The 12,500-nt window shown below is 50.0% G+C and overlaps 1 protein-coding gene across 1 annotated transcript in view; it reads right to left on the bottom strand.

The window, feature by feature from the left end:
* LOC311141877 (WD repeat and FYVE domain-containing protein 3-like) overlaps window positions 1–12,500 on the bottom strand; it is a gene marked incomplete at both ends in the record, with an annotated part of 48,543 nt that overhangs the window by 33,829 nt on the left and 2,214 nt on the right. Inside the window, 4 exons of the mRNA XM_084177373.1 lie at window positions 1,604–1,708; window positions 8,281–8,521; window positions 10,150–10,262; window positions 12,416–12,492. Coding sequence (XP_084033499.1) covers window positions 1,604–1,708; window positions 8,281–8,521; window positions 10,150–10,262; window positions 12,416–12,492 — 536 coding nt within the window. The remainder of the gene's footprint in view (window positions 1–1,603; window positions 1,709–8,280; window positions 8,522–10,149; window positions 10,263–12,415; window positions 12,493–12,500) is intronic.

Here is a 12,500-nt window from a genome sequence, read left to right as displayed (position 1 = left end):
GTGGAGGAGAGGAGAGGAGGAGAGAGGGTGGAGGAGAGGAGAGGAGAGGAGAGGAGGAGAGATGGTGGAGGAGAGGAGAGGAGAGGAGGAGAGAGGGTGGAGGAGAGGAGAGGAGAGGAGGAGAGAGGGTGGAGGAGAGGAGGAGGAGGAGAGATGGTGGAGGAGAGGAGAGGAGAGGAGAGGAGAGGAGAGGAGAGGAGAGGAGAGGAGAGGAGAGAGGAGAGGAGGAGAGAGGGTGGAGGAGAGGAGAGGAGAGGAGGAGAGAGGGTGGAGGAGAGGAGAGGAGAGGAGGAGAGAGGGTGGAGGAGAGGAGAGGAGAGGAGAGGAGGAGAGAGGGTGGAGGAGAGGAGAGGAGAGGAGAGGAGGAGAGAGGGTGGAGGAGAGGAGAGGAGAGGAGAGGAGAGGAGAGGAGAGGAGAGGAGAGGAGAGGAGAGGAGAGGAGAGGAGAGGAGAGGAGAGGAGAGGAGAGAGGGTGGAGGAGAGGAGAGGAGAGGAGGAGAGAGGGTGGAGAAGAGGAGAGGAGGAGAGATGGTGGAGGAGAGGAGAGGAGAGGAGAGGAGAGGAGAGGAGAGGAGAGGAGAGGAGAGGAGAGGAGAGGAGAGGGAGAGGAGAGGAGGAGAGAGGGTGGAGGAGAGGAGAGGAGAGGAGGAGAGAGGGTGGAGGAGAGGAGAGGAGAGGAGTGGGGAGAGAGGGTGGAGGAGAGGAGAGGAGAGGAGAGGAGGAGAGAGGGTGGAGGAGAGGAGAGGAGAGGAGAGGAGGAGAGAGGGTGGAGGAGAGGAGAGGAGGAGAGATGGTGGAGGAGAGGAGTGGAGGGAGAGGAGAGGAGAGGAGAGGAGTGAGGAGGAGAGGAGTGGAGGAGAGAGGAGAGGTGAGGAGTGGAGAGGGTGGAGGAGAGGTGAGGAGAGGAGGAGAGGGTGTAGAAGAGGGTGGAGGAGTAGATGGTGGAGGTGAGGAGAGGAGAGGAGGAGAGTGGGTGGAGGAGAGGAGAGAGGAGAGATGGTGGAGGAGAGGAGAGGAGAGGAGGAGTGAGGTTGTAGGAGAGGTTCAGAACTTTTGTGAAACATCACCGGAAAGTTGAAAATGTATGGTGTTAAGCGATAGATGGGAAGGGGTTGAGTAGAGCTGAAGGGTGGGACTAAAAACATATTTGGGGGATTGGAAATGATGCAGACAATTACATTGATGGAAGCTAGAATCTATCTCCAATATTAAAGCTGATCTACCCCCTAAAAAAATATATTATTAAAAAATAAAATATATATATATACAGTGGGGAGAACAAGTATTTGATACACTGCCGATATTGCAGGTTTTCCTACTTACAAAGCATGTAGAGGTCTGTAATGTTAGATATTACTTGTTAGATATTACTGCACTGTCGGAGCTAGAAGCGCAAGCATTTCGCTACACCCGCAATAACGTCCGCTAAACAATGTGTATGGGACCAATAACGTCCGCTAAACAATGTGTATGGGACCAATAACGTCCGCTAAACAATGCGTATGGGACCAATAACGTCCGCTAAACAATGTGTATGGGACCAATCAAATCTGATCTGATCTGATCTGATGTAGTCTAGGCTAAGTTTATGTTGTCGTGACACTGACCTGCTCCGATCCCGGAGACCACGGCTCCATCGCTGACTCCGCCTGTGTTTACGTTGTTAGAGGAAGCGTTGTGAGGGGCCAGGCTGGGCAGGAACAGACACCTAGAAAGAAGAAAACATTGATACTATACTATATCATCTAGAGGTAGCGTTGGAGGTAGCGTTGGAGGTAGCGTTGGAGGTAGCATTGGGGGTAGCGTTGGAGGTAGCGTTGGGGGTAGCGTTGGAGGTAGCGTTGGAGGTAGCGTTGGGGGTACAGTTGGAGGTAGCGTTGGAGGTAGCGTTGGAGGTAGCGTTGGGGGTAGCGTTGGGGTTAGCGTTGGGGGTAGAGTTGGGGGTAGCGTTGGAGGTAGCGTTGGAGGTAGCGTTGGAGGTAGCGTTGGGGGTAGCGTTGGGGTTAGCGTTGGGGGTAGCGTTGGGGGTAGCGTTGGAGGTAGCGTTGGAGGTAGCGTTGGAGGTAGCGTTGGGAGTAGCGTTGGAGGTAGCGTTGGGAGTAGCGTTGGGGGTAGCGTTGGAGGTAGCGTTGGGCACAGTTAATCGAATATCCGGATCTCCGAATGGACGTTAGTGTTTGATTACTTGAGTGAGTTCATTTTTGGAGACAAGGCCTATTTTAACAATGAAAAAGCTTTGTCTAAATGTAATTTAATTATCCTTGTGATATTTTTTTTTTAACCTAGGATATACCATGACATTTGAAATTCTTAATTGAATAAAACAACAAACTTTTGAATGTAGTTTTTATAACATTTAGTCCTCCAGGCTGGTCTGACGTCGGTATGCTGTTTACCCTGTTCAAATAGCAATCACATTAAGTGTGTGATCACATGGTAGTAGATGTCCATGTGCTGTAGAGCTGACTGGATATTATAATACGCTTTTATTTTACTGGCCTGATGGTCAGTCTGAGGGGAGGGAGAGAGCAGTGGTGAGGCTGACTGATGGCCTGATGGTCAGTCTGAGGGGAGGGAGAGAGCAGTGGTGAGGCTGACTGATGGCCTGATGGTCAGTCTGAGGGGAGGGAGCAGTGGTGAGGCTGACTGATGGCCTGATGGTCAGTCTGAGGGGAGGGAGGGAGGGAGCAGTGGTGAGGCTGACTGATGGCCTGATGGTCAGTCTGAGGGGAGGGAGAGAGCAGTGGTGAGGCTGACTGATGGCCTGATGGTCAGTCTGAGGGGAGGGAGGGAGGGAGCAGTGGTGAGGCTGACTGATGGCCTGATGGTCAGTCTGAGGGGAGGGAGAGAGCAGTGGTGAGGCTGACTGATGGCCTGATGGTCAGTCTGAGGGGAGGGAGGGAGGGAGCAGTGGTGAGGCTGACTGATGGCCTGATGGTCAGTCTGAGGGGAGGGAGGGAGCAGTGGTGAGGCTGACTGATGGCCTGATGGTCAGTCTGAGGGGAGGGAGGGAGGGAGCAGTGGTGAGGCTGACTGATGGCCTGATGGTCAGTCTGAGGGGAGGGAGCAGTGGTGAGGCTGACTGATGGCCTGATGGTCAGTCTGAGGGGAGGGAGAGAGGGAGCAGTGGTGAGGCTGACTGATGGCCTGATGGTCAGTCTGAGGGGAGGGAGGGAGCAGTGGTGAGGCTGACTGATGGCCTGATGGTCAGTCTGAGGGGAGGGAGAGAGCAGTGGTGAGGCTGCCTCTCACCCGACTCACCATCCCTCCTCTCTCCCTCCCTCCGCTGAGAAAAGGGGACACAGTCTTCCAGCTGATGGTGAAACTCACACTGCATTATTTCTGCCTCATGCACAAATTCATGATGTTATTCCCATGACCAGAGAAAGTGAAATATTCCTCGATATTAAAAAAGGCACAAGCCGCAAATAATAACAATGCAAGTTTATTGAAACACTTTTCTAAACTCATTCATTGCAGCTGCAGTGCTGGTTGTAGTGTGAGTGGAAGTAGGGAGAACGTGTGTTGTATGGCTTATAAATGTGTTGAACAGTGTTAACACAGTGCTGTATAACAACTTCAACATGAACTTCCTCATAAAATCAGCAGCTCTTTGCTCTATTCGTTGAGTCTATTTCTAGTCATGGTTTTAAAAGATTTGAAATCTCACATGATCAACTTTGCTGTGCATTCGAGGCTATTTTTTTTACAGTCTGTGGCACGACGATACTGTGCAGACACGGTCATCTGAGCTATCTGATTGGCCAGCGGTAGGCCTATAGGTGCACTTGATTTGTTCTCTGGGCCTGCCGGGTAGGCGGAGCTCTACCTTCAGACACATGAAATGGTTCAAAATGGGAACACTTTTCTTTCTGCTGAATCAAGTGCACCTACCGCCAACAGCGCCAAACAAATAAAAAAAAATTGGAATGCAAGGCTTTAATCGCTGAGTGTTTTACAGAAATGTTTGGTGATCGACTAGGAATGTCTTGGAGATCGACCAGTCGATTGCGATCGACCGGTTGATGACCACTGATATAGAGGGAGCCAGGCTGGGCAGACAACTAGAAGAATATAGGAGAATAATCTAGTGTTGATCACTGTTTTGACTGTTATTACAGGACAAAAAAAGAGATGGATTACATACATCCAGCTTGACACAGGAGTCTAGATTACCTCTGGAGAAAAAAAGGTCTGCTCATTGTTCTGAAGCGAGTGGAGATAGCAAACAGTGAACAGTGGACATTATAGCTTTTTCTCACTGTAATTCTAGTCAATGACAGGGTCCCAGGTAAGAGCCAGGGTCCCAGGTAAGAGACAGGGTCCTAGGTAAGAGACAAGGGTCCCAGGTAAGAGACAGGATCCCAGGTAAGAGTCAAGGGTCCCAGGTAAGAGACAGGGTCCCAGGTAAGAGGTTACACGTGACTCAGTGACTTATGACCCTCTGTTATTTTCTCTCAAGATACAATGGTCCCAGGTAAGAGCCAGGGTCCCAGGTAAGAGACAGGGTCCCAGGTAAGAGCCAGGGTCCCAGGTAAGAGACAGGATCCCAGGTAAGAGACAGGGTCCCAGGTAAGAGACAGGGTCCCAGGTAAGAGACAGGATCCTAGGTAAGAGACAAGGGTCCCAGGTAAGAGACAGGATCCCAGGTAAGAGACAGGATCCTAGGTAAGAGACAAGGGTCCCAGGTAAGAGCCAGGGTCCCAGGTAAGAGACAGGGTCCCAGGTAAGAGACAGGGTCCCAGGTAAGAGACAGGATCCTAGGTAAGAGACAAGGGTCCCAGGTAAGAGACAGGATCCCAGGTAAGAGACAGGATCCTAGGTAAGAGACAAGGGTCCCAGGTAAGAGCCAGGGTCCCAGGTAAGAGACAGGATCCTAGGTAAGAGACAGGGTTCCAGGTAAGAGACAGGGTCCCAGGTAAGAGACAGGGTCCCAGGTAAGAGCCAAGGGTCCCAGGTAAGAGCCAAGGGTCCCAGGTAAGAGCCAGGGTCCCAGGTAAGAGACAGGGTCCCAGGTAAGAGACAGGGTCCCAGGTAAGAGACAGGGTCCCAGGTAAGAGACAGGATCCCAGGTAAGAGACAAGGGTCCCAGGTAAGAGACAGGGTCCCAAGTAAGAGACAGGGTCCCAGGTAAGAGACAATGGTCCCAGGTAAGAGCCAGGGTCCCAGGTAAGAGCCAGGGTCCCAGGTAAGAGCCAGGGTCCCAGGTAAGAGACAGGATCCCAGGTAAGAGACAAGGGTCCCAGGTAAGAGCCAGGGTCCCAGGTAAGAGACAGGGTCCCAGGTAAGATACAATGGTCCCAGGTAAGAGCCAGGGTCCCAGGTAAGAGCCAGGGTCCCAGGTAAGAGCCAGGGTCCCAGGTAAGAGCCAGGATCCCAGGTAAGAGCCAGGGTCCCAGGTAAGAGACAGGGTCCCAGGTAAGAGACAGGGTCCCAGGTAAGAGACAGGGTCCCAGGTAAGAAACAGGGTCCCAGGTAAGAAACAGGGTCCCAGGTAAGAGCCAGGGTCCCAGGTAAGAGACAAGGGTCCCAGGTAAGAGACAAGGGTCCCAGGTAAGAGTCAAGGGTCCCAGGTAAGAGACAGGGTCCCAGGTAAGAGGTTACACGTGACTCAGTGACTTATGACCCTCTGTTATTTTCTCTCAACCTGACATGAAAGCAATTTTGTTGTCACCCTGAATACCCATTATGAGATTAATGTTCTAGCTGACAAATCTTTCCTCTGTGCAAGAAGAATGGAAGAAAATGTTTGGGTCACTACTTCAAGCCAATCTGTTTTTACTTCAGATCAGATCTTCCTGAAACTGGATCTGCTGTTTTGGGAAACAGCCTAAAGATGACAAGCTAGGTCAGTGTTCTGACAAGAGCACAGGAAGAGTATTGTAGAAAGGATAATTACTAATATTACAGAGATTAGAACAGTAATGGAATTACAAAAGACCTGGGCCCCTCCCTCCTCTGTGGTTTTCTAAAGACCTGGGCCCCTCCCTCCTCTGTGGTTTTCTAAAGACCTGGGCCCCTCCCTCCTCTGTGGTTTTCTAAAGACCTGGGCCCCTCCCTCCTCTGTGGTTTTCTAAAGACCTGGGCCCCACCCTCCTCTGTGGTTTTCTAAAGACCTGGGCCCCTCCCTCCTCTGTGGTTTTCTAAAGACCTGGGCCCCTCCCTCCTCTGTGGTTTTCTAAAGACCTGGGCCCCACCCTCCTCTGTGGTTTTCTAAAGACCTGGGCCCCTCCCTCCTCTGTGGTTTTCTAAAGACCTGGGCCACTCCCTCCTCTGTGGTTTTCTAAAGACCTGGGCCCCTCCCTCCTCTGTGGTTTTCTAAAGACCTGGGCCCCTCCCTCCTCTGTGGTTTTCTAAAGACCTGGGCCCCTCCCTCCTCTGTGGTTTTCTAAAGACCTGGGCCCCACCCTCCTCTGTGGTTTTCTAAAGACCTGGGCCCCTCCCTCCTCTGTGGTTTTCTAAAGACCTGGGCCCCTCCCTCCTCTGTGGTTTTCTAAAGACCTGGGCCCCACCCTCCTCTGTGGTTTTCTAAAGACCTGGGCCCCTCCCTCCTCTGTGGTTTTCTAAAGACCTGGGCCACTCCCTCCTCTGTGGTTTTCTAAAGACCTGGGCCCCTCCCTCCTCTGTGGTTTTCTAAAGACCTGGGCCCCTCCCTCCTCTGTGGTTTTCTAAAGACCTGGGCCCCTCCCTCCTCTGTGGTTTTCTAAAGACCTGGGCCCCTCCCTCCTCTGTGGTTTTCTAAAGACCTGGGCCCCTCCCTCCTCTGTGGTTTTCTAAAGACCTGGGCCCCTCCCTCCTCTGTGGTTTTCTAAAGACCTGGGCCCCTCCCTCCTCTGTGGTTTTCTAAAGACCTGGGCCCCTCCCTCCTCTGTGGTTTTCTAAAGACCTGGGCCCCTCCCTCCTCTGTGGTTTTCTAAAGACCTGGGCCCCTCCCTCCTCTGTGGTTTTCTAAAGACCTGGGCCCCACCCTCCTCTGTGGTTTTCTAAAGACCTGGGCCCCTCCCTCCTCTGTGGTTTTCTAAAGACCTGGGCCCCTCCCTCCTCTGTGGTTTTCTAAAGACCTGGGCCCCACCCTCCTCTGTGGTTTTCTAAAGACCTGGGCCCCTCCCTCCTCTGTGGTTTTCTAAAGACCTGGGCCACTCCCTCCTCTGTGGTTTTCTAAAGACCTGGGCCCCTCCCTCCTCTGTGGTTTTCTAAAGACCTGGGCCCCTCCCTCCTCTGTGGTTTTCTAAAGACCTGGGCCCCTCCCTCCTCTGTGGTTTTCTAAAGACCTGGGCCCCACCCTCCTCTGTGGTTTTCTAAAGACCTGGGCCCCTCCCTCCTCTGTGGTTTTCTAAAGACCTGGGCCCCTCCCTCCTCTGTGGTTTTCTAAAGACCTGGGCCCCACCCTCCTCTGTGGTTTTCTAAAGACCTGGGCCCCTCCCTCCTCTGTGGTTTTCTAAAGACCTGGGCCACTCCCTCCTCTGTGGTTTTCTAAAGACCTGGGCCCCTCCCTCCTCTGTGGTTTTCTAAAGACCTGGGCCCCTCCCTCCTCTGTGGTTTTCTAATAACCACCGTTATCCTGGCTACAGAAACAAGATGCATCAGTGTCTCCTAAACACACACACGTTTGGACTCCCACTTCCCCACACTGACTGGTCCTGGGTGTGTTGTGACAGACCCCCCCCCCCCAACCCAAGCACACAGCAGACTAGCCTGCTGCACCTTGTGTCCTAATACGGGCTATGGCATTAATATTTCATAGTGACAGATGGGGGGGAGGGATGGGGTGTGTGTTTGGTGTGTGTATGTGTGTGTGTGTGTATATATGTATATGTGTAGTATTGAGCAGAAAATCAGCCCATTTGTATGCACATTTCAGAGACAGTGACAGAGACAGGTGGAGAGAGAATACCCCAGGTGTACTCAGGTGTTCCTGACTGAATAATTAAACATTAAAAGAAAGAAAAGGAAAGCTGAAGGAACCAAAACCTCTCAGCAGCCTGAAATCTGCCTTGTGAAACCAACAGAATCAACGGAATAGTCCCAAAAGTGCAAGTGACGACAGCAGGGTTGCAAAATTCCAATAACTTCCCCCGAATTTCCGAGTTTTCCAGAAATCCTGGTTGGACGATTCCCAGAATCAGAAGGGAAAACGCAGAGAGGGATTTCTGGAAAACCTGGTAATTTTGGGAACATTTCCGGAATTTCGCAACCATAGACAACAGTGAAAAAAGGAATGTGTGTTTCCCCAAAGCCCTGTGTGTGTGTGTGTTTACGACTGTGTGTGCGTCTTTATACCCGAAGCCCTCCAGCGAGGTGTCGAACTCCACGAAGGCTGGCGTGACGGCTGAGCCGTGGAGGCGGATGTCGTGGGGCGTTGTCATGGAAACCAGGCATTTGACGCGTGTCAGTGGCACGGTGGAACCTTCGGCCGAGCGCACCAGGCTACGGCTGATCCGGTACTGACCGTTGTCCTCACCGGCTGCCGTGAACACGCTGTCCGGACCGAAGCAACCCTCCATCGACATGGTCATAGAATCTGTTGTAGAGAGACGGACAGAGAGAGGTTATTAGAGGTTAGAGGTTAGAGGTTAGAGGTCAGCTAAGCCTAACCCACAGTGAACACGCTGTCCGGACCGAAACAGCCCTCCATCGACATGGTCATAGAATCTGTCGGACATATTTACATTTACATTTTAGTCATTTAGCAGACGCTCTTATCCAGAGCGACTTACAGGAGCAATTAGGGTTAAGTGCCTTGCTCAAGGGCACATCGACAGATGTTTCACCTAGTCGGCTCGGGGATTAGAACCAGCGACCTTTCGGTTACTGGCACAACGCTCTTACCCACTAAGCTACCTGCCGCCCAAGATACACACCACCATGCTTCTTATGGTACAGGGACTTACAGTTCACAACAGCCCAGTTCACTTCATGCTATTTCTGAAAACACAGACACCATAAAAGCGCAGAGGTGATATTGTGTGTGCCGGAATTTTGGATATATGAAGCAATTCAGTCGTGTCATATCAGTAATTACAGTAAGAGAGGAAGGCCTGAGAGTAGAGGAAGGATGTCATGTTTAGCTATTGAAACAGGGCCTGAGAGTAGAGGAAGGATGTCATGTTTAGCTATTGAAACGGGGCCTGAGAGTAGAGGAAGGATGTCATGTTTAGCTATTGAAACGGGGCCTGAGAGTTGAGGAAGGATGTCATGTTTAGCTATTGAAACAGGGCCTGAGAGTAGAGGAAGGATGTCATGTTTAGCTATTGAAACAGGGCCTGAGAGTAGAGGAAGGATGTAATGTTTAGCTATTGAAACAGGGCCTGAGAGTAGAGGAAGGATGTCATGTTTAGCTATTGAAACAGGGCCTGAGAGTAGAGGAAGGATGTCATGTTTAGCTATTGAAACAGGGCCTGAGAGTAGAGGAAGGATGTCATGTTTAGCTATTATCACAGTGAGAGGAGAACAATTTAGAGATTGATGTTACAGCTAAACAAAATAACCACATTACAAACATTCCCTTACTAAATAGACAGACAACATGAATCAAACATGAGCATTAGTTTGACCAACTTAGGCTTCCCTACTCTTTGCTTAGAATAGACTGGCAGTTTACAGGAAATGAACGAGGGGCTGTGAATTGAGCCTGATCGGGAATTAAGATAGTGAAGATATTAACAATCTTTCACGAACAGATTCACCTCCGGTTGGACGGGCTCAGACTCCGATTAGACTAACAATATGTTTATTATTATTTGTTAATTGTTCGCCTTTTCAAGCTGTCTGTCTGTCTGTCTGTCTGTCTGTCTGTCTGTCTGTCTGTCTGTCTGTCTGTCTGTCTGTCTGTCTGTCTGTCTGCCTGCCTGCCTGCCTGCCTGCCTGCCTGCCTGTCTGTCTGTCTGTCTGCCTGCCTGCCTGCCTGCCTGCCTGCCTGTCTGTGTGTATGTCTGTCTGTCTGTGTGTATGTCTGTCTGTCTGTCTGTGTGTATGTCAAGCCTAGCTAAACCAAGCCGAGCTAAACCAAGCCGAGCTAAACCAAGCCGAGCTGTACTACATTGGCATGGTTCCGATTCCACCGTAGTTGCTGGAACTGTGATGAACAGATGGCATCACATCCAGCACCGTATCGCGTGACTCAGGTTCAGCTAAACATTGAGATCTTACTTCTCATCTCTGCGTCGTAGCTAAGGGAGGAAGGTTTGTGGACGCGGTACTGTCTGAGGAGCTTCTTGTCCCAGGCTCCACAGTTCAGAGGGTTACCCAGCCGAAGGAACTCTCTGTGGGGGACAAACCACATTAGATGGAGGGTACGAGAGAGAGAAAAACTGCATGGGTAGAAACAACATGGACGACATGCATGTTTACTATGTCTCTTGGAATCATTAGATTTTTATGATTTATTTGATCATTAAAATACATTAAAAAGCTGTTCCAACGGGAGACCATTTTACATACTGTATGCTACATGAAAATGATAACTTATCAAATACAAAAGCTGAAGGCTTTCTTCCCTTATAACCATCATTGTTATGACAGAGAGAGAGAAAGTGAGAGAGAGAGAGAGGGGGGGGAGAGAGAGAAACTGTGATTGACCCAAAATTAAGGAAAGCTTTGACTATGTACAGACTCAGTGAGCATAGCCTTGCTATTGAGAAAGGCCGCCGTAGGCAGACCTAGCTCTCAAGAGAAGACAGGCTATGTGCACACTGCCCACAAAATGAGGTGGAAACTGAGCTGCACGTCCTAACCTCCTGCCAAATGTATGACCATGTGTGACTCGTTTCAGGAAACTATGTCGCGCGTCACTACTTCACAGGAGCGCCATTTGAACGTAAACCTTTTTTAAAAATCAAAATGCGTTTTTTGGCCTTAATAGCAAACTTGTATGCCATCTGTAAATACGAATACAATTCTGGCGTTTGATTGCAAATATGCGGAGGGAGTCGAAAAGAGAACACACAGAAGGCTGTTGTATAAAACACCTGTCTCCAGATTACATCTTCAAACTAAGGGCAACCATGGCATCCGTGACAGAGAGGGAGAAGCCTCCAACCACGATATATATGCGTAAGATAGTCTAGATAGCTACATTTTCAGATATTACACGTTTTTAATTTTGTCAGAAAGTAGTTTTCATTTAAAGTTAAAGTGTACTGTTAGCTAGCTAGCTAATGTTAGCTGGCTGGCTAGCTAGCTAGCTAACTAACGTTACGTGTATGATCTGTGTACTAATGTTATTCGTATCTCAGAGCCATTTGCATTGCTAGTTATAGCCTAATGTTACCTAGCTAACATTGAACCTGGTTGGTTAGCTACCTGCAGATTCATGCAGGGTAGTAACGTTATGAGTTGGGATTATGTTTCATTGTTTAGCTAGCTAGCTACATGTCTTAACAAAAGACTCCACTATGCAAGTAACCATTTCAATATAATTTTTATGATGTCACTGCGACAACTGTTGATAGACGTAGCTGGTAAATTTACACTGGCTATCTACTCCGATTTCAGAGCGCTCTCGTCTGAGTGTGCCAGAGCGCAGAATAACTGACAAATTTACGAACGCTCAACACCCGTTGAATATGGCCGGTGTCAGTAAACGTTGTCAAAAAAGCGTAATTAAATTGTTGCCAGCAGCACAGTTGCAGTCACCAACGCTCTGGATAACATGAAAACAGCCTAACCAGCTCTGCTAGGGCGAGTAAAATGAGTCAGAGTGAGCTGTTCTCTCATTTGTGTCTGGAAGTAGCTAGCAAGCTAGCCAACGTTGCTTGACTGCTTTTGTTAGGTCAGAACGCTCAGATCAACCCTACTCCACGGCCAGAGCGTCCAGTGTGCGCTCTGAATGCTCCAATTTACGAACGGACAATCTGATAACACTCTGAGTTACGAAAGAGACAGAATCAGAGACAGAGACAGCGAGAGAAAGACAGAGACAGCAAGAGAGAGAGAGAGAGAGAGAGAGAGAGAGAGAGAGAGAGAGAGAGAGAGAGAGAGAGAGAGAGACACAGAGAGATACACAGAGAGAGACAGAGACCGAGAGACAGAGACCGAGACACAGTGAGAGAGAGACAGAGACAGCAGAGAGAGAAGAAAGTGAGAGAAAGAGAGAGAGAGAGAGAGAGAGAGAGAGAGAGACAGTGAGAGAGAGAGACAGAGAGAGAAAGTGAGAGAAAGAGAGAGAGAAAGTGAGAGAAAGAGAGAGAGAGAGAGAGAGAGAGACAGTGAGAGAGAGAGACAGAGAGAGAAAGTGAGAGAAAGAGAGAGAGAGAGAGAGAGAGAGAGAGGAGAGAGAGAGAGAGAGGGAGAAAGAGAGAGAGAGAGAGAGAGAGAGAGAGAGAGAGAGAGAGAGAGACACAGTGAGAGAAAGAGGAGAAAGAAAGTATGTGCGCGTGTTTCAGTCTGTGTCTAACTATGTGTGTTTCTCCCTCACCTCAGGGCCATAGGCTGCAGGGCCTGCGAGGCCAGCCTCTCAAACACCTCTGCAGCGGTGGATGTAGGGGGGTGTTCCTCGTCAC

The sequence above is a fragment of the Coregonus lavaretus genome, assembly GCF_964263955.1.
Source record: "Coregonus lavaretus genome assembly, chromosome: 14".
In the NCBI taxonomy this organism is placed as follows: Eukaryota; Metazoa; Chordata; class Actinopteri; order Salmoniformes; family Salmonidae; genus Coregonus; species Coregonus lavaretus.
This window is presented reverse-complemented; position numbering and strand designations above follow the sequence as displayed.